Source organism: Leptonotus elevatus, chromosome 2, assembly GCF_054856555.1.
Source record: "Leptonotus elevatus isolate MCC_2025b chromosome 2, RoL_Lele_1.0, whole genome shotgun sequence".
Lineage (NCBI taxonomy): Eukaryota > Metazoa > Chordata > Actinopteri > Syngnathiformes > Syngnathidae > Leptonotus > Leptonotus elevatus.
This window is the reverse complement of record NC_141240.1, coordinates 32,407,952-32,428,408: the sequence shown is the minus strand read 5'-3', so window position 1 is coordinate 32,428,408 and position 20,457 is coordinate 32,407,952. Positions and strand designations below refer to the sequence as shown.

The 20,457-nt window shown below is 37.4% G+C and overlaps 1 protein-coding gene across 1 annotated transcript in view; it reads left to right on the top strand.

Moving 5' to 3' along the window:
* LOC147179635 (plakophilin-4-like) overlaps positions 1-19,299 on the top strand; it is a 32,533-nt gene extending 13,234 nt beyond the window's left edge. The window contains exons 8-22 of the mRNA XM_086068035.1: positions 668-838; positions 2,626-2,827; positions 3,111-3,243; positions 5,548-5,761; positions 7,894-8,077; positions 10,277-10,394; positions 11,182-11,376; positions 11,477-11,650; positions 13,298-13,448; positions 14,459-14,651; positions 14,727-14,811; positions 15,857-15,974; positions 16,041-16,172; positions 16,286-16,359; positions 18,434-19,299. Of these exons, the coding sequence (XP_085924161.1) occupies positions 668-838; positions 2,626-2,827; positions 3,111-3,243; positions 5,548-5,761; positions 7,894-8,077; positions 10,277-10,394; positions 11,182-11,376; positions 11,477-11,650; positions 13,298-13,448; positions 14,459-14,651; positions 14,727-14,811; positions 15,857-15,974; positions 16,041-16,172; positions 16,286-16,359; positions 18,434-18,685 (2,396 nt within the window). The 3' untranslated portion in view covers positions 18,686-19,299. The remainder of the gene's footprint in view (positions 1-667; positions 839-2,625; positions 2,828-3,110; positions 3,244-5,547; positions 5,762-7,893; positions 8,078-10,276; positions 10,395-11,181; positions 11,377-11,476; positions 11,651-13,297; positions 13,449-14,458; positions 14,652-14,726; positions 14,812-15,856; positions 15,975-16,040; positions 16,173-16,285; positions 16,360-18,433) is intronic.
* The last annotated feature ends 1,158 nt before the right edge of the window (positions 19,300-20,457 follow it).

Here is a 20,457-nt window from a genome sequence, read left to right as displayed (position 1 = left end):
TACGTGAGTGTGTTTGAGAGGCAGTGAACTACAATGAAATGCCTCCTGTCCTCCATCTGAGTGCTTTTCTCCTAAGTGGCCTAACACATCACTGAAATCCGTATTCCCAGATATCTATGACTTCCATCTTAATCCCAGATTACAGATAGAAGATGAGCAATAGATGCACATTCTACTTAATGTTATTGCTTATCACTCTTTGGGACAAATTAGGTAACTTAGATGGTGAGCTGCCAAAAACAATATTTTCACATTATTCTCTGAAGCACATGTAAAAAACAAAATTAAAATTAAAAATACAGAAAAGTAGGCATCCACTCACCCTCCAAAGTCCAAACAGAACTTGCTTTATTTTTGCACTAGACTAAAAACATTTACTCAATGCTATTTATAGAGCACTTAAGAACCACTGGTCTACAGCAAAAAAAAAAAAACAACACACACACAAAAACAGCAATTGGCTTCTCTGTTCCAATACTTTTGCATGGGCGTGTAGACAGTTGAAATTAAGCCACAAAGAATGAATTGGTCAGTGCAACAGTTGGGCTCATTTGGTATTGGGAAGCTTTCCGGGACTTTCTAATATCTACAGACGACTTTGGGTTAACAATGTTTGCATGACTTTCTGTTTATATGTATACTAAACTTCCTTGCGTGTCCTCCGCAGGCCTTCACAGCTCCTATGCTGCTCAATCAGGCCAGATTGACCCGGATCTGAGGGCAGCGTTGTCTCCAGATTCTCACATGACGCCAGTTTTCGATGACCACACCTTCCACAGCCCTTTGTATCACAGCCCCTCCCAAGAACTGCAGGGCTCTATCTACGGGACAGGCGCAGGTACTGCAGCGCGAACCATCTTGATCTTTCACTCATTTACTGCCATTGACGGCTATAGACGTCAAAAATGTATTTGAACTATTTCTACTAGTTTAACATTTTTGCCACTTTTGTTGACAAGAGTATGAAAACGTAGAATTTTTTTAATTGTACATTTAGATATAAAATTTGTGATTAATCGTGAGTTAACTACTGAAGTCGTGTGATTAATTACAATAAAAATACAAATAAAAAAATCGCGTCAGGCAATTACATTTTTTAATCGTAATTAATTCTGAATTCTAATTCTAAAATTTTAAATTCTAAAAATGGACAGGATTGCCCAACATTTACTGGGAGATGATTCCAAAGAGATGTTTCTTGTTTGCTTTCACGTCAATAATCAAACAGACAACAACACTGTGAATAGCGGCTAATTATTGAATTTTTATTTATACGTAATTTTATTTTATTTTAATTTAAAACAATTACAAATATTAGTAATAGTTATAAATATTACATGGAAAATGCACACATATTAGATGTATGTAAATACAAAAAGACAAATAATTCTATAATAATAATAATAAATAGAATAGAATAATTCTATTCTATTCTATCAAAACATTACACAAAAATACAAATCAGTCAAAAATACAAATATGTTGGACCAAAAAACTGACAAAAATATGAGAAACAAAATCAGACAAACATATGCAATATTATATGCTACAAAGTTTATGGCAAAAACACAAAAATATTACACAAAATACTCACAAAAAATACACACAGTAGAAAAAAATATATTAAATTAATAAAAAAATCACAAATACTCCTTAATTGAAGCAACCATTGATTGAATAACGTTTTCTTCGTCAGCAGAAAAATTCCTGCTTATTTTTTTGCGCCCAGTGCCAGGGGTCGTTTGGATAGTATCCATTTCTTTCGCCGACCCGGAAGTAAACAAAAAGAGGAATTGTGGGACATTTCAGTGCTAACCAGTGACGTAAACGGCATTGGTTAACTTTGACGGTGCCGTTAACAAACAGCGTGACTAACCGTGTTTTCAACAACGCATAATTAACGGGTTAAGAATTTCACCGCCGGTTAGGGGTTAAACAGTGGTTAAAATAACAGAGAATTGAACAACTGGGACCTGGTTGGCATCTGATTTGTTTGGATTTAGAATTTTGTTTCCCTACATGAAAGAAGGAAAATAGAATTCTTGCTTTCCAATGTCAAACTGTGACATCATTATATCGCCGAGGGGAGGATCTGAAAGTGATGAATAACAAAATTATAAGTGCAATTTTACATGATTTAGGGGGTGCTCGATTTTAATATAGCCTACTGTTATCAAACAGGAAAAGCTGATTAAAAGATGGGTTATTACATCACATGTACCTTTCGTACAGCTAACACTTGCAAAAATGCTGAAGGGAGTCTTGACAAAAAACAAAACCCCCCCAAAAAAAAACAGCTGTGCTGACGCAAACCAGGCATAAATTCTGCTTAATTCTTCTTTGAAGACTTCAAACTGATTTATATTAATTTGCGTAATTACGATTTTTTTTCCCCATCACACACAATGACACAAGAGTCATTGTCCCAAAAGTAAGAACTTAATTAGGCTTGTTACATGGAAGCTTCTTTTTTTCTTTTCTTTTTTGCAACAATGTCGGATGACTTGATGTTCTTTTTATGACTTTGTTTTTAGAAATACGATCTCATGGGACTTTTAAAGCCTCTCGAGAACTCAAGCTCACCTTACTTTTACATCTGGAATATCCTCCTTTCATTTTCTGCAGGTGTCGGGACCCTCCGCCGGACCACAAGCCATTGCAGCACCCTGCCATACCAAAGAAGCAGCTACGGGCTCAACAATGCGGCCGTGTACGTCGACTCCTTCAGGGTCCCCGGCGAGCCCGTCTACTCACATCAGCACTCGGAGCTGGTGGAGCGGATGGTCACCCGCACGCCATCCATTGAGAGCCTCCATAAAGACCCCAGGTGCACAAGGATAAAAAAGAAAAAGAAAAAGAAAGGTTTCATGACATGCTATAAAAAATGCATTCCTCAGACAAGATGAAACTAAAATAAATTGTGTTGCTCTGTACTTGTCACATGTACAATGACAATTAAATTCCATTTTAATTCTGAGATTGGTCGCGGAACAAATTAAACTCATCAGTCATGGTACCACCCGTATTAATGAAAAGAGTTAATTTAACAGGTGTGGAATGAAGATAAAGAGGAACTCAATTAATCCTTTTGCTCTTTTTTTCCTGCCAAGGGAGTTTGCATGGCGAGACCCCGAGCTGCCAGAGGTCATCCACATGCTGCAGCATCATTTCCCATCCGTGCAGGCCAATGCCGCCGCTTATCTGCAGCACCTGTGTTTTGGAGACAACGGGGTCAAAGTTGAGGTGAGGCCATGCTATTTGTGTTTAATGCGTGTTTAATAAATTCAAGTTGAAGACTGTCGAAGTGGCTCTTGCTTTTTTTTCCTGTGATAGGCCCTGAGAGGAAAAAAGTTAGGAAGTTAAATTCAGTTCAAATCTGCAGATGGAACGTCACGTGCATCATGACATGCTAATCTGTCATCCCAAAAGTACATTCTCGGCTTCATCTTTTTTACTTTTGTGGGATGCTGGCATCCCAACTGAGCCAAAGCACCATCTGTCCCAACTGAAATTTAGAAAACATTGGCGCCAAGCGTTTCTAAGCTCTGATAGCTCTTCTCTTTAATCTCGTTCGTGTGCAATAAATAACTGCAGCGCAATAGCCTTTTGTGATGGGGCACTCCATTTGGTTTGTTTGTTTTTTTTGTCTGATGATATCTGATGTGTCCTTTGTTGCCATCTGCGAACACAACGCTTCTCATAGGCACAGCGATGTCTGCAGACATGATTGAAGACGGAAAGAGAGAGTTGCTCTGTTTTGAGACATCTGTATTTTAAGCCCTAACAATGTTGCATCTGCATTTGTCAACATGTTTAATTTGTGTTACGCCTTCTGACAGGTTTGAATTAACGTATCAATAGTGGAGGAATTGAAGCACATGACTTGACTCAAATCAGATTCAAGTCGACAATTTTAGGACTTTCTTGGGTAATACTTTGGAAATAATCCACTTTTTTTCCCCCAATACACTTTATTGAATAATTTCAATTTGAGAACTACTTCCTGCTTCCAAGACTTCATGAGAAATGTAGTCCTAGCCTAATGCCGCAGTTGCCTGTCAGACCCAAAAAGGTTGGCTAACAATGAGCGCATTGGTTTGTTTACAGCCGTTGAACTGTTAATCAAGATAGCATTTAGCATTAGCTAAAGTAATAATACAGCCACCACATTGACTAGCGATTCAATTTGCTATAAATAGTTACTGGTGAGAATTTACTGTAGTCCTATATTTGATTTTCAGCAAAACTGTAGCGACCCTAGACTTGAATCATCTAACTTGACAAGTCTTGCCTGATTATATTTGACACGACATTGAAGCATTTGTTTCGTCTTTGAAAATGTAGTAAGCAAGCATCACGGAGGGAGTTCCAAAGAGATAGATTCAAATGCTGAAGCTTTGCAAAACAAACAGCAATTGACAGTATAACTTTATCTTTCACTGTAAATGAGACAGCTAAGCTATGCTAACGTCACAGTTTAGCTAACCGATAGCTGATCAAACGAAGCTTCATGTCGGTTACGCGTTTAACTCATTTGCTCCCAAAAACATATACATACGTTGTATTTTAAATGTTTTAAGTGTCCCAAAGACTTTTTCTTTGTCTTTTTTTAATACTAGGGCATAAAGAAGGCTTTGATGCAGCCTCTGAACTGCAGACAACGGGTGAAGCAATTGTAGTTATTACAAAAACGGCCACCGGGTGGCAGCAGAGTATAAGAGATCAACCAGTGCCATGTTGCAAACAAGCAGATTTCCCACAGCTCTAAACAGATTTGAGAATAATAATGAAACGTACCCATGTTCTAATGCGAATTGCTGCAAAACGGAAACAGATATAAATATACTTTTTTTTCCTGATGAAAGAAGAGAATATAATCTTTCTTTGAGTAGCTTCCATGTTTTTATAGCAATAGAAAACAATATTCTGTGGGCCTTGCCAAATCCGTTAAAAAAAAGTAAAACGTCCGGGAGCGAAGGGAGTTGCTTCACTGAAAATGGCTGGGAGTGAATGAGTTAATTGAAAAGACAAAGTGGAAGTCAATACTGACTGTTTTTTTAACCAGATTGTGAATGTGTTAGTACAGCTAACGAGCAAAAGTGCAAAAAAATTGTGCGTAATGTGTGAATATTCAGTATTAATGGGGAGAAATTGATGGGCAGCTCCCCCACCCCATTCCAATATACATTATTGTTATTGTGCCTTTTATATATTTTTTAAATATTTGTTTAAATGTGGTTGTTTTAGCCACTGAGGTCGATTTAAAACAAAATCAAAGTAAGAAAAACGTCATTGATGTGGTCATGTGACTTCCAGTCATTGCACTGTATACATGCATCTGATGCCCACGTGTCAAGTGAGCTGTTTTCAAACTTGGCCCAACATTTGGTGCCTTCACAGCAAAGTGCAAGAAATTCATTCCACTCTCTGAGAAATGTGTTTTCAGAATTCAGACCACAGGCTCACAAAGCTCCATCTCTTGAGTGAATGTCTCCATACTTCCACGCATGCTATCCGCTTCTTAATTGGTCCTTGGTCTTTCCACAGGTGTGCCACCTGGGAGGGATCCAGCACCTGGTGGATCTGCTGGACAACAAGGCGGATGAGGTGCAGAAGAGCACCTGTGGGGCTTTGAGGAATCTTGTGTATGGGAAAGCTACAGACAACAACAAGGTGGCACTGAGGAACTGCGGTGGCGTGCCTGCACTGTTGCGCCTCCTCAGGAAGACAACAGACAATGAAGTTCGTGAGCTGGTGACCGGTATGTGTGGACCCTCAATGGCTTTATCAATACAATACGTTGGAAGCGTATCTAGAAATGCCTGCTCTAGGAGTTTTGTGTTTTCATCAGTGGAGGTGGTAGCAAACCTTCTGATGCTTGGTTTGTCAAGAAGTGATCCTTTTTTGAGATGGATAGCGGAAATGATAGTATGCGTTGGAGTAGTGCAGCAAGCATCAAGCTTCTCAAATTAGCGCAGAGCTGCAGTCAAGGACAGAAAAAAAATCTTGACAGGCGGCAATTTTGCAACACTGCTCAAATGGTAAATGGCGAACCACTGGAAGGAAGAAGCTGTCAAATGCTAGTGTCAGAATGTCTGTCCAAATGATGCCTGGAAAGTAACCGTACAGTACAATGATGACTTTTGAGACACCCTGCATTTGCATAGCGGTACACGATTTTTCACCAGTTGTCTCACAGTTCAGCACATAATTCTTATAAGATTTTTTTTTTAAAGCTTATTTCACTGCCAGTTCTTCAAATATTAACTGAGTAACTTGCCCCATGATTTTTTCACATGATTTCCATTAATCTAAATCTAAACTAGCCATCTGTCTTTACTTGCTCTGTAAAAAAAAAATTTTTTAAATGAAAAAAAAAATCAGAAGACAACTCTGTGATGTTGACTGGGTGAGGAGTGGTGCAATGTCCAGACTGGCAGTGCCTCAACGTGTGTTTATCAGCTGTTTTGTGGGTGGCGATGCTATGTTTGGTCTGAGTGCATATCAGGATAGATGCAAGATAAAGTGTTGTTGAAACAGGATGCTCGTGACAGCTCTGCAGCCACGCCGCACATACTGTTTAATACCAGGAGACGCCAGATGGCTCTCACTCTCCGAGTGATTCTCAGCACTATTTAAAAACACAGGAAAAAAATCCTCAGCATGTTTTCAGACAATGTAGAAACTCAGCCATAATCACTGGCCACAGCCTGATCTGACCAAAGTTTGCAGATTTTGGGGGTGCTGGAGCCTATCCCAGCTGGCTTTGGGCAGTAGTCAGGGTACGCCCTGAACCGGTTGCCAGCCAATCGCAGTTACTACCACTCGTTCGAATTGGAATCACTCATCAGGTGGTCAAGTATAGACACATGCAGACAAGTGACTGAATATGGCACCCCCTAGTGGACAAAAACATAGAGCTTAAAAATATGTAAGTAATGAAAGAAATACAGTATCTGGTTGTAACTTTGTGGACTCTGGAATTAACAGCCATAATGAACGAGGGACTACTTAACAGCATATTCTGCCATTGCAGGACTAAGCTACTTTTAATTGAGATGTCTTCTTCTCAATCTGTATAAAGACTTTTTTTAAACTCATTCACTGCAATTCACGTCAAAAATTCATTTGAACTATTTCTATTAGATTAACATTTTTTTTCCACCCAGGCGTCAGGTGATTAATTTTTTAATTGTAATTAATCGCATGACTTTACTAGTTAACTCACGATAATAAAATAAAGAGAAGATTATTAAAAATTGGGGGAGTCAGGTATTTAAAATTTTAAATTGTAATTAATCGCATGACTTCACTAGTTAACTCACGATTATAAAAATAAATAGATAAAAAATTTGGGGCGTTAGGTGATTAATTTTTTTTAATTGTAATTAATCGCATGACTTCACTCGTTAACTCACGATGTTAGATCTGTTCTAAATATACAATACATTTTTTTCTAGGTTTTCATACTCTTGTTAACAAAAGTGGAAAAAAATGTTAAACTAATAGAAATAGTTCAAATTATTTTTTTACGTCAATAGCCGTCAACGGCAGTGAATGAGTTTATAAAAAAAAGTCTTCATATAGATTGAGAAGAAGACATCAAATTTGATATCTGTGCAATAAAAAAAAATTCTAGCTTTTCACACTCTAGTTAACAAAAGTGAAGAAAAAAAAAGTTAAACAAATAGAAATATTTAAAATGAGGCGTCGATGGCAGTGAATGAGTTAATTAATGGAAAAGAAAATGTTGTAGTGATGACATGGGAACAGTTTCATCGAGAAAGCATTGAGAGGCTGTCGCCCTTATTTTTCCTAAGGGGTGTTGATGTTCTTGACCTGTGCGAAGTACCTTGAAATGACTTTGTGCTGTGACTTCTTGGACTTGCGCAGGGGTCCTGTGGAACCTCTCCTCCTGCGACGCAGTGAAGATGACCATCATTCGCGACGCCCTGACGACACTGACCAACACGGTGGTCATCCCTCACTCGGGCTGGAGTAGCCTGTCACACCGCGATCAACACAAGATCAAGTTCCAATCCTCCCTACTGCTGCGAAACACCACCGGCTGTCTGAGGTGAGACGCACACACTCGCTAGAAGTCCAGTGAATCACAACCTGTGTGTTTTACAATATGCACATTAAGCAATCGAACTAGAAATTGAAGGTTTGGTTACAGTCCGCGGCCAGAAACAAGCTGAGAGGGTTGTAGCGAGGCCTGAGTGTTAGCTGTTGGAATCGGTGATAATTTTGTCGGCGAAAAATTTTCATCATATTTTTAGTCACGGAAACAAAAATTCAGACGAAAATTTAACAAAAACTAAAATAGAAGCCATTCATTGAGACGATAACTAAAATTGACGGAAAATGTTGTCAATGACTAAAACAAAAATTGACGAAAATTAACACAATCCGATCAGACGGTTCATTGCACTTTATTTAACATTCAAACATGTTTACATTCGTTGTGTAGCTGTAAGATTAATCTCAAGCAATTATTCACTTGATTTATTTAGGTGCAAACTAAGTTATATTATTGTTAGTTTAACATGTTTCATTGAAACAATTAATAAAGACAATGTTGTATTAAATGTAGAGCTGTCAAATGATAACTTTTTTAAATCTGATTAATAGGGGTGTTAGAAAAAATCGATTTGGCAATATATCGCAATATTACAGCGCGCAATTCTCGAATCGATTAAATATGCGGCCGAATCGATTTTTAAACGTCAATTTTTGATGGGAATATTCAACAAAACGTCTTACTTAGGGTTAGCGTTGACACATTAAGCATGGAAGAATGTTATATTAATGGGACATTAAGACTTAATATTTTATTTCAGTGCTGTTCAAACATGAAACAGACTGCAACCTGTTTGTTAAATGCAGTGGCTCAGTTATAAGCCTGAATTTTCAGATAAATAAATACTTTTTATACAAATTTTACAGTGTACATGTACAAGTTTACTGATTAGTATTTTCTAAATTTGAGTTTAAAAAAATCACAATAATCAATTTATAGATCCGTATCGGGATTAATCTGTATCGAATCGTGACCTATGAATCGTGATACGAATCGAATCACCCCCTACTGATAAATCACACCTTAAAATTTTGATTAATCTTTTATTCTTTTGACATTTAATATTATGAGGATGTCTTCAATATGTTTTGATCCACTGCCCACTCTCATCCGCCTCTTTTTCTAATCAGTGAATTACTTGAGTAATTTAAAATGGAGGGGGAAAAAAAGACTTGTCTTGCGGGTTAAACTACAGTTACAGCTTCTGTATAAAAGTTGAAATGTATTCTGAAGGAAAATATCGACTAAACTGTCAAATGACGCCACTAAAATTGTTCTTTTTTTCGTTGACTAAAATTGGATTAAAACTAGAATACAATCAGATGACTAAATTATGACTAAAACTTGAATGAATTTGAGTCAAAAGACCATAAGTAAAACTAAATTAAAATGTCTTGTCAAAATGAACACTGGTTGGAATCATATTTCATCCAAATGTAGAATAAGTAAAGCGGTGCCTTGATGCTAATGCATTGTGGGAGGCGTGCACTGCAGCACTGCGGTCTCATGGCCATGTCAACTTGATGTTTGCAGTGGCTGAATGTTGCTATTCTTTTACTGTAACCAGGCAGTTTTGAAGCCCCCGTGTGGGGGAAGTCGCACATTGCATCTCATGGCATGATACGAGTTTAAAAAGATACCGTACTTGACTCATTGAGACATTTTCAACAGAAGGAAGATAATATTGTGTCTATAATTAATATGATAACTTAATTATTTTTGAATGAACAATTAATATCTTTAAAAACTAATGTTTCTACATGCTGTCGCCTGAAGATGACATCACCCGTTTTCCCGGAACAGGTAACGACCAATCATGGCTCAGTTTGGCTGAGCAAAAACAGAAAACAGGTGAGCTGTGATTGGTCATTACCTACAGTATTTTTCAGCTTAGGTGGTAAATAAGTGTTTTTAAAGGTATTAGTTTTACATGAAAAATAATAAAGTTATCAAATTAATTCTGAACAAAATATTAGTTTTTTAATACTGAAAATAATAAAGGGAAAAATAATTTTTTTTATTGAATTAAAGAAAATAAACTGTTATAGTTGTGATTATCTTATAAATATTATTGGTATTATTATTATTATTTCTTAAAGTTAAACGATGGAAAAATAGAAATATAAGATGAAGTAATGGTAAAAAGCTGTCGCCTGTGACCTCTTTTTAAAATTGTGTGCGTCTGTGTGTCAGGAACTTGAGCTCTGCAGGGGAGGAGGCAAGGGGTCAACTGCGCTGCTGTGAGGGTTTGATAGACTCACTGCTTCACATCCTGAAAGCCTGCGTCAATACCTCCGATTATGACAGCAAGGTGATACAAACGCACACACTCGCACGCGTTCAGTTGAAGCCGAAACGAAATGAAAGCCTTGAACTAAACCTGCGTCACCGTGATGTAACCTGCAGTCTTGCAATTTTCTCGGTTCAACTATTCACAACGTCCATTATATTATTATAGTTTAACACTTCCATTAAACAATTTCTAATAGTTTAACTTTTTTTTTGTGTTAACAAGAGTATGAAAACCTAGAAAAAAATGTACATTTAGAACAGATATAAAATTTGTAATTAATCGTGAGTTAACTAGTGAAGTCATGCGATTAATTAGGATTACAAATTTTAATCGCCCCTAACTTTTAATAATCTTTTTTTTTTAAATAATAATAATAATAATAATCTTCTCTTTTTTTTATTATTATTATTATTATTTTTTAATTTTTAAAAATTAGGGGCCTCAGGTGATTACAATTTTTATCGTAATTAATCGCATGACTTCACTAGTTAACTCACAATTAATCACAAATGTTATATCTGTTCTTGTACAATAAAAAAAATCTAGGTTTTCATACTCTTGTTAACAAAAGTGGGAAAACATTTTAAACTAATAGAAATACGTCTGAAGCTGACAATGGCAGTGAATGAGTTAATTTAGATCCTTTTTGGGGGGGAAAATCAAGAAAATAAATGAAACCTTTTGGGGTATTTCTGGCCTCACACCCCCAACAGTTTTTGTGACAGTTTCAGTTAAGTTCAGCGGTCGTCACTAATTTTTCTTCAACCTGCAAGTACATGAAAAGGGTTTATTTAACGTTCCTCAGATCGTGGAGAACAGCGTGTGCACGCTGAGGAACCTCTCCTACCGGCTGGAGGTAGAGATGCCGTCTTCTCGTCTCCTCGGCAACCAGGAGCTGGACACCCTCTTGGGATTCTCCTCCACGGCCAAGGAGTTGGACTACATCTGCTGGGGGAAGAGGAGGCGCGGTAGGAAGAGGACCGACTGGCCAGATGAAAAAGTACGCTGACAAAACAACAGAGTTTGGAGAGAAAAATAGATCACAGGTTGTCACATGTTCCTCGACAATAAGTATTTTCTTGTGCGTGTGCTCTGAGCAGTGGGACGGCATCGGGCCCATCCCGGGCTTTTCTCAGGCTCTGCGGGGTGCCGAGCTGTTGTGGCATCCGATGGTGGTCAGGCCGTATCTCAACTTGCTGGCGGAGAGCTCGAATGCTGCCACACTGGAGGGGGCCGCCGGCTCGCTGCAAAATCTGTCTGCAGGAAACTGGAAGGTCTCCCAATAATAAATACATTCAGTAGCTATTTTTAAACATATACACTAATCAGATACAATATTCAGAAGCTGTTTGAAATTAGAGACTATGGGGTAGATGCCACGGACTTCCGACTTCCGGGTTTTACACATCAGCGCCGTTTCCGGCCACTGCTGGCTGCGTTCCAACACTCGCACCCCCCCACCCCTGCGCCCCCGAATCGCGCGCTCACGCTCATCGGCTATCTGAAATGCTTCGGACACTGAGACAGACGCGACACACTCGCAGCCTCGCACCCGTCGACGGGAACGCGCAACCGAGGGGCACAAAGGCGGAAGCGCAAGTACTGGGACACAGCCCCAGTACTCAGAAGTCGGAAGTCCCGCCTCCTCCGTGGCATATAGTCCATAGGTGGGTTTCCATCCACCTATTTTTGTTCTAATTTTCAAGAATTGCGAAAAATAAACTGAATGGAAACGCCAGAAATTCGAAAAAAAAAAAGGCCCAAAATGTGCACACAAAAAAAGGAAGCGTATCGGAAAAAGAGGAAAATGCGCATTTTGCCGATGGAATAAGCGACTATAAGACCGGACTTATGTCACACGTTTTGACCGATGCTACGTCACACGCACATTTGTAGTCACAACAAATGGCGGATGATAAAGTAAAGTAGTTTGGGGAGACGAAGAAACACGATTTTTTAAATTATAATTAATTAAAGAGAAAAAAAACATTAATGCAATTTTAGATGGCTTTATTAACATCAGCTCTCAATGTAACGACACAGTTCACTTACATGCGGGAGGGAAGCCAACAAGACGAACTACTTCCGTTCAGTCCGTCGAAACGAACATTCCCACCTGGAACTCCCCATTGTCCCAAAGTTCCGTCACTACAACGTCATCTCGCGGTGCATATTCGCAAAAGAAGAGCGGATGGAAACGAGCATAAGTCGCATGTGCGTTTTGCGCATTTTCACAAAATTCGCATAAAAATTTCTAAACATTTGGATGGAAACCTGACAAGTGACTATGATTTAAGTGGTATAAGTGTCTAAAAAAAAAATCAAAACAAGAACAAATATTCAACAAAGGTGTGTTACAATTGTAGGTGTAAATTTGTGGAATCATTTTGGAATTAACCTGAAAAGCTGTGAATCACTGGTTGTGTTTAAAATGACAAGTACAACAACAATATTTAAATCAGGTATTAGTCAGTACAAACGTATAAAATAGGGTGCAATTAAAATGTATGTGTAAGCCTTTGTGCTGATTTATATATCCGTAAAAATATTTGCTTATCAACTAAATGTACGATACTGTTGGCATATCTATGCACGTATAAGCGCAGCTGTTTATGTGTAAGTTTGTGTTTGTTTTTTTCTTTTGTAAGGGGGTAGGACTCGATACGTTGTTGTTGTTTTTTTACCTCTCCCTACTCCCTTTTGAACATGTAAGCTAACGATTATGTATGTAAAAAAAATTTTTTTTCTCATAAATCTTTTTATTTTAATTTCAGTATTTATGTTGCTGGTTGATATGTTTAACAAACAAACAAACAAACAAGAAAAAGTGCAATTACAGTGTCGTTAGGATTGTAAAAGCCCAATTGGAGTCAGAAAAAGCGTGTGAGTAATTCCCTCTGTCCTGTACGTAACATGTGCAGTTCTCGGCCTACATCCGAGCAGCAGTGCGCAAGGAGAAAGGTTTGCCCATTCTGGTGGAGCTGCTGAGGATGGACAACGACCGCGTCGTCTGCTCCGTCGCCACCGCCCTCCGCAACATGGCGCTTGACGGACGCAACAAGGAGCTTATTGGTACACGCAAAGCAAAATTGGATTTTTTGTCTTTTTTCCGATTATTGATCATTCTTACACCTGCTATAAACTCAAAACAGCTCTGGGATGTGTTGTTTGCATTATCACTTTAACTAAGTGCTAAGTACAAACTGCCACATGCTGAATAGGGACGTAACGATACATCGAAAATCGATTTAATATCGATGTAAAGGTAAACTGCTTAAAATATGTATTGATGTAAAACGCCATGTTAACTGTTGTGCCTTGCGCAGTTTTTCATCGTTTCTAGACGGACCTTTTTGGGGGGCGGACACGTTTTGCGGATATCCTGTATTGTTCCTAGCAGCGGCGGGTTATTTTTAGACGCCAGTAAAAACTTGCTTACATCTTTGTAAGTAATCAATTTAATGTTCAGTTTTGTAAAGAGCTACTTGTTTATTTTAATGAGGCAATTTATCATATGTGTGTTTATTGCCTGTGCCCTTACGTGTCGCTGATGTAGTGTCTTATTAGTCCAGTAGAGGGCCTCATTGTTACATTTGTTGAACAGATATCCGTTTAGTTAGTGTTTTCGAAAGAAAATAGTAAAAGAATCAACACGAATCCTCAACAAAGCTTCTGGAGCTTCATTCTTCACACTATCTGTTTCGCTGGACAAGGCTGAGAATGCGTTGTGAGAGCAGGATATTAACCTTATTTCCAAAACATTGATAAGACAAAACATGTAGTTTTAAAAATTATTAGTTCATTTTTGAGTTTTTTTTTCTTTTTAATGAAAAGTTACAAAATGTTCATGTTTGTACAAATTATAAAATGCAGATGTTAAAATAAAAGCTTCTTCTGATTATCAGATGAGTAATTTTGTAAAAAAAAAAAAAAACAACAACATTGAATTGAATTGAAAATCAGGAAAACAATTATTTAAATTAATTAATTATATTTAAATAGAGCTTGAGTGAATCGTTACATCCCTAATGCTGACTAATGGAGGTATAAAACGGTAAAAAAAACACAATTTCCTGCTTCAGGAAAGTACGCCATGCGAGATCTGATCAACCGGCTGCCTGGAGGAAATCCATCGGTGCTGTCAGATGACACGGTGGCGTCCGTCTGCTGCACCCTGCACGAGGTCACCAGCCGCAACATGGAGAACGCCAAGGCTCTGGCCGACAGCGGCGGCATCGAGAAGCTGGTGGATATCAGCAGAGGGCGAGGCAAAGGGTGCGAGACGGCAGGAGAGCAGAAGTAAAAACCGACAACCAAAAACGTGGGAAATTGTGTGTCATCCTTTTGCAGGTACTCGATGAAAGTTATGAAGGCAGCTGCTCAAGTGTTGAACACACTGTGGCAGTACAGAGAGCTGAGGAGTCTCTACAAACAGGTCAGGCTTGAGTGCAAAAAAAATAAAGTGTCATCACTTTGTATCAACATATGGCATCTGTGAGACGTCCCCATTTCATCTTAGTTTAACTCATTCGCTGCCATTGGCGGCTATAGATGTCAAAAATTCATTTGAAAGATTTTTATTTTCTATTTAACATTTTTTCCACTTTTGTTAACAATAGTATGAAAACCTAGAAAAAAAGGTTTTTATTGTACATTTAGAACAGATAAAAAATTTGCGATTAATCGTGAGTTAACTATTGAAGTTATGCGATTAATTACAATGAAAAAAATTAATTGCCTGACATGATTAAAAAAAATATATAAAAAATGAGGGCGGCTATAGACGTCAAAAAGTCATGCGATTAATTACAATGAAAACAATTAATCGCCTGACACGATTAAAAAAAAAGATTATAAAAAATTAGGACGGCTATAGACGTCAAAAATTCATTTGAACGATTTCTATTTTCTATTTAAATGTTTTCCACTTTTGTTAACAATAGAATGAAAACCTAGAAAAAAGGTTTTTATTGTACATTTAGAACAGATATCAAATTTGCGATGGATCGCGAGTTAACTATTGAAGTCATGCGATTAATTACAGTGAAAAAAATTAATTGCCTGACACGATTAAAAAAAAAAGATTATAAAAAATTAGGGCCGTCAGGTGATTCATTAAAAACATTTTAATTAATCGCATGACTTCAATAGTTAACTCGCGATAAATCGCAAATTTTATATATTTTCTAAATGAAAAATTAAAAAAATCTAGGTTTTCATATTCTTGTTAACAAAAGTGTGGGGGGGGGGGGATGTTGAACTAATGGAAATGGTTCAAATGAATTTTTGACATCTATAGCCATCAATGGCAGTGAATGAGTTAACATTGAACATCTTTATTGAATTTTGGTCTTAGGGCCTTGTTGGAGTAACCAAGTAATGACTCGTCATGTTTGACGATTTGCTATAGGACATGACTTGCTCGGTTGCTTAAAAATGGAAATTGACTTCCACTCTTTGGGTGTGACCTGTTTACGCAGGACGGATGGAACTACACTCATTTCGTCACACCGGTCTCCACTTTGGAGCGAGACCGCTACCGCTCGCAGCCGACGCTTCCCACCAGCCCTATTCACATGTCCCCCGTCATCCAATCGGGTGAGAGAAACACATCTCGCTGAAGGGAATCATCAAAGATCACAACACGGTTCTGTTCTTTCTCAGGTGGGAGCGCTACATCCTCACCAGCGATGCTCGGGATCAGGAGGCACAGCTCAAATTACCCGAGAGCGCACTCATCTATGCAACTCGACACGTACTACGGAGATAGCGGTTTGCACAAACATCAGTACACAGGTGGGTAGAAATTTGGGGACTGCATCTGATTTTTTGCCAATGGAGTTTTGAAATTGTAAGCACTGTATGGTTTCATGGGAGGTCATATCAAGTTTGTATTTGTGATTATTCAGGGTCTGAGAAGAAAACGGCATATTTCATCGGCACGTACAGCTCACAGTCTGGAGACGAGCTAAGAAGGGCCCAGGTAAGAAAGTTTACCTACAGCAGCGGTCGGTCACCAACTTTTTTTTGAAGCCGACGGCTTCTTGACAACTGATTAGTGCGAAGGGCGACCAGATTGATACACACATCTGAAATGACAAATTTGCTCAGAAGTTATTTTTATTTATTAAATATAAGCCAAACAGTTGGCAGTTGGAACGGTTTGAATCAGTCCAAAAATGTAATTGGAAGGTAAATTATTTTTAATTATTGACTTTTATTTTGAAGTTTTGAATAAAAAAAAATGTGTTGTTGTTACTATTATTAGAATTATTATTTATTTATTAATCAATTCATAATTATTTCACTCTTTAACACATTCACTGCCATTGACGGTTATAGACGTCAAAAATTCATTTAAACTATTTCTATTAGTTTAACTGTTTTTCCACTTTTTGAATCAGCTTAATCACATCTCAGACTTTTGATGAATCATGATTAATCGCTTAATTAAAAAGCCTTTTTTTAATCAACATTTTTTGCCCGCCAAATTTGAAGAGCATTGGTTATATGTTAATTATTTTAACATTTAATGTTATGAGGTCGTCCTCAACAATTTTTAATCCACTGCAGACTCTCGTCCTCTTTTTGTAATGCATTAATTATTTGCGTAATTTAAAATGGGAAAAAAACTGACCCTAATAATTTGACATGAACAAATATTCTAAATGTAATACGCAAACATTTATTAAATGCTTGACTTTAATGCATGTAGTTATGTTAATTGCTGAAACACAACCTGTGCTAGCTTAAACGTAACCATCCGCTGTCAGCTAAAGGATCATCTGCGGTCAAAATATATAGTGTGATTAATCTGCGTTAATACATGATTAATGCGATCATTTTTTATGATTAATTAATTAGTTAACGCTTTAACTTTGACAGCAGTAATGAAAACCTAGAATTGTTTTAATTGTACATTTAGAATAAATCGCCTGACGTGATTAAAAGAAAAGATTATTGAAAATTTGTAATTGTAATTAATCGCATGACTTCATTAGTTAACTCACGATTAATCAGAAATGTTATATCTGTTCTAAATGTACAAAAAAAAAATCTAGGTTTTCATACTCTTGTTAACAAAAGTGGAATAAAATGTTAAACTAATAGAAATAGTTCAAATGAATTTATGGCAGTGAATGAGTTAAAATAAAAGAAATAAAAGGGGGCATAAAGAAGTAATAACTTGTTATATCTGCCTCTAAACAACACGCACACACACACAAAATATAATAATCAACACAAAATGAATGACAGCGAGCAGTCAAGACGCTTTCAATGTAATAATTCTATAAAATAATTCAACAGCATGTCCTTGTGCTATATAAATGTTTCCAGTAATTGTGCTTTTATAAATAAATAAAAAATACAAATAAACTGAGAAGATTTTGTTTTGAGTTGAAATACATCGTTCTTTTTGTTTTGTTCTGTATTTAGGTTTGAAAAAAATATCTGTTCCTCTTAATTTGTACTCTCCCCTTTTTTTTCTTTTTTGTTTTGTATATTAACTGGTAAGATTTTATGATGGGCTTTATACATTATTTTAAGGCAGTTAAACTCCATCAATTCAATAATTTTTTAAACAAGTGATTAGTGTGGTCTCTGCATCCACAATCAAAAACGACTATTGTTATTATTATTATTATTTTTACTAAAAATAAATTTGGAATAATAGTCAATGTACTGTTAAAGTACAGATATTAAAAAACAAATTATAGTATTTTACTGGAAGCCGTGATCCAGTAAAATACTGTCATCAATAATATAAAATACAGTAATTAAATGGATAAAAATGTACATTACTCTTAATCACATATGCATTATTGCAGAAAATTACAGTGCTTTAATGGATCAACGCCGCCGTCATTTTTTTTCTTCATTTTTACAGTATCAGGTTTTATAGTGTACATTTTCTTGCCATCTTCTGTCTCCCTTATTTGTCTTTTCTGTATGAGGAGTGTGGTTGTTGACATGCTCAACGTCTAAAGTGCCTTAAGACAACTTCTGTTTTGACTTGCGACCATATAAATCAAATTGGTGACCGCTTGCTCCCCCAGCACCCGGAGCCATTCTACGACGAACCAGACGGGAAGAACTACAACAGACTGTACCTGTCGTCCCCGCAAGATTACGGAGTGGAGCAGTACGAGGACGATCCGGTCCACCTGACCCCGTCCTCCCCTGATGGCTGCACCAGTCAGCCGCTCCAATTCAAAAGCAACACCAACTATGTGGACTTCTACTCCACCACGCGGAGGCCTTCAAACAGGGCCAACAAGTTCACCGGATCCCCCGACTCCTGGGTGTAAAAAATAAATAAATAAAAAATTTGCCCGTGAACGTCCATGGGCGCACAAGATTGCTGACGGGTCAGGGTTCGAAATATCAGAAAATAGCAGTTTGCTGATGAGCATTGTGTTGTGTTGGCCTCATCATGTGAATATTGTCCGAGTGGGGAGGTGGGGCGACCCATGAGGTATCAATTCAACGGCATCCTGATGTGACAAACTTGGTAAAAAAGTCATCCCAAAACGGTTTCAAGGATTTCTGTCCCAGGTTTGAAGAGAATCAACTCACGGATGGGGAGCCAGGAAGAGAACTCATTGCTTTCATGTCTGTTGGCCAAAAAGTGCAGTAGTATATCTTAAAGTATGTGGAAAAATATCTATTTGTACAAATACAACGTTGGAAGCGTCATGTTGAATTGTTGTATTCAATCTGTAAAACTTTCTATGTGACCATGTGAGAAAGATTTTTATATTATTTATGAATTATTTATTATTTACCTGTGACCTGAGCAAGCGAACAAAGCTGTCTGTTCTGTCCAAAACCGCTGATGAAGATTATGTGCAATGTTACAAATGGAAATACTGTATATGAATAGTGCAAAAAATGTGACAAAATGATATAATAAAAAAAATAAAATAAACTTGGAAATGATGTATGTATTTGATTTACAGTATACTTCTACTATCAGTAGTTACAGCAAAATACACATTTTCATAATAAGCCCACTGACTTATCATCATAACATTTAGCATTTGGTCGTCATGGTGATTGCAGTTTGAGACAAGTTCTTCAGAAACTTCTGGAGCAACAAATGCATCAATGCTGACGCAATAATGATGAGGATTATATTGATTACAAATGACATTTACGCTTAGGTAAATGTCTCCATGTCATAAAGCTTTACATTATTAGCAAACTTATTTCAAGGTGATGTCATATACTGTAGAAATTAGGGGTGGGAATCTTTGAATGTCTCACGATTCCATTCGATTACGTTTTTTTGTGTCTGCGATTCGATTCAGAATAGATTGTCGATTAGGAATGATTTTTTTAATTCAAAATGATTTGATTGACAATGATTTTTGCTTCAATCTATAGATGTGCAAGGAATTACAATGACTCCAGTCTGACTCGCTAATGCTAATTAGCGCGCTACTCGCGGCACTTTTATCATTCAAAAGAACAGCTCCACGCTGAAAAAAAACACTTTTATTTGAATAATTTGATTGTGACTTTTTCCTTCGACTTTTTAATATGACTACAACTTAACAGTGTATTAGACCGCGTGGAACCACACTGCCCCTAAATGGCCAAATCGAGTACAACATGAACAGCGCTCCAAATAAAGGCACACACATACAAAGGCAAGACAGTATAAAATAATTTAAATAAAATCGATTTTCTGAATCGTACTAAATGAGAATCGCAATTCTTATGAGAATCGATTTTTGGGCACACCCCTAGTAGAAATGGGCTGACAAGTACCAGAGAAACCAGTTTTCTGAGACTTTTTGAAAGAGACAGACAAAAAATACAGAGCAGAAGTCTTGAATTTTACATGAACTCCCTTGGCAAGACGAGGCAATGTTTTTTTTGTTTTGTTGTTGTTGTGTAGGCCTGTAGGGGGTGCTAGGAGGTGCTCGAGATACTACAGAACCCCCGATAGTTAAGTGAAGTACTGGTACCCTGAGCTTCGTTCCTCAACATCATGGCAACAAAAGCCGTACTCATCAGTTCATCAGTTCTAGTCACTCTTGTAAGAATAAATAATTTGAAAAAAATATCCATATTT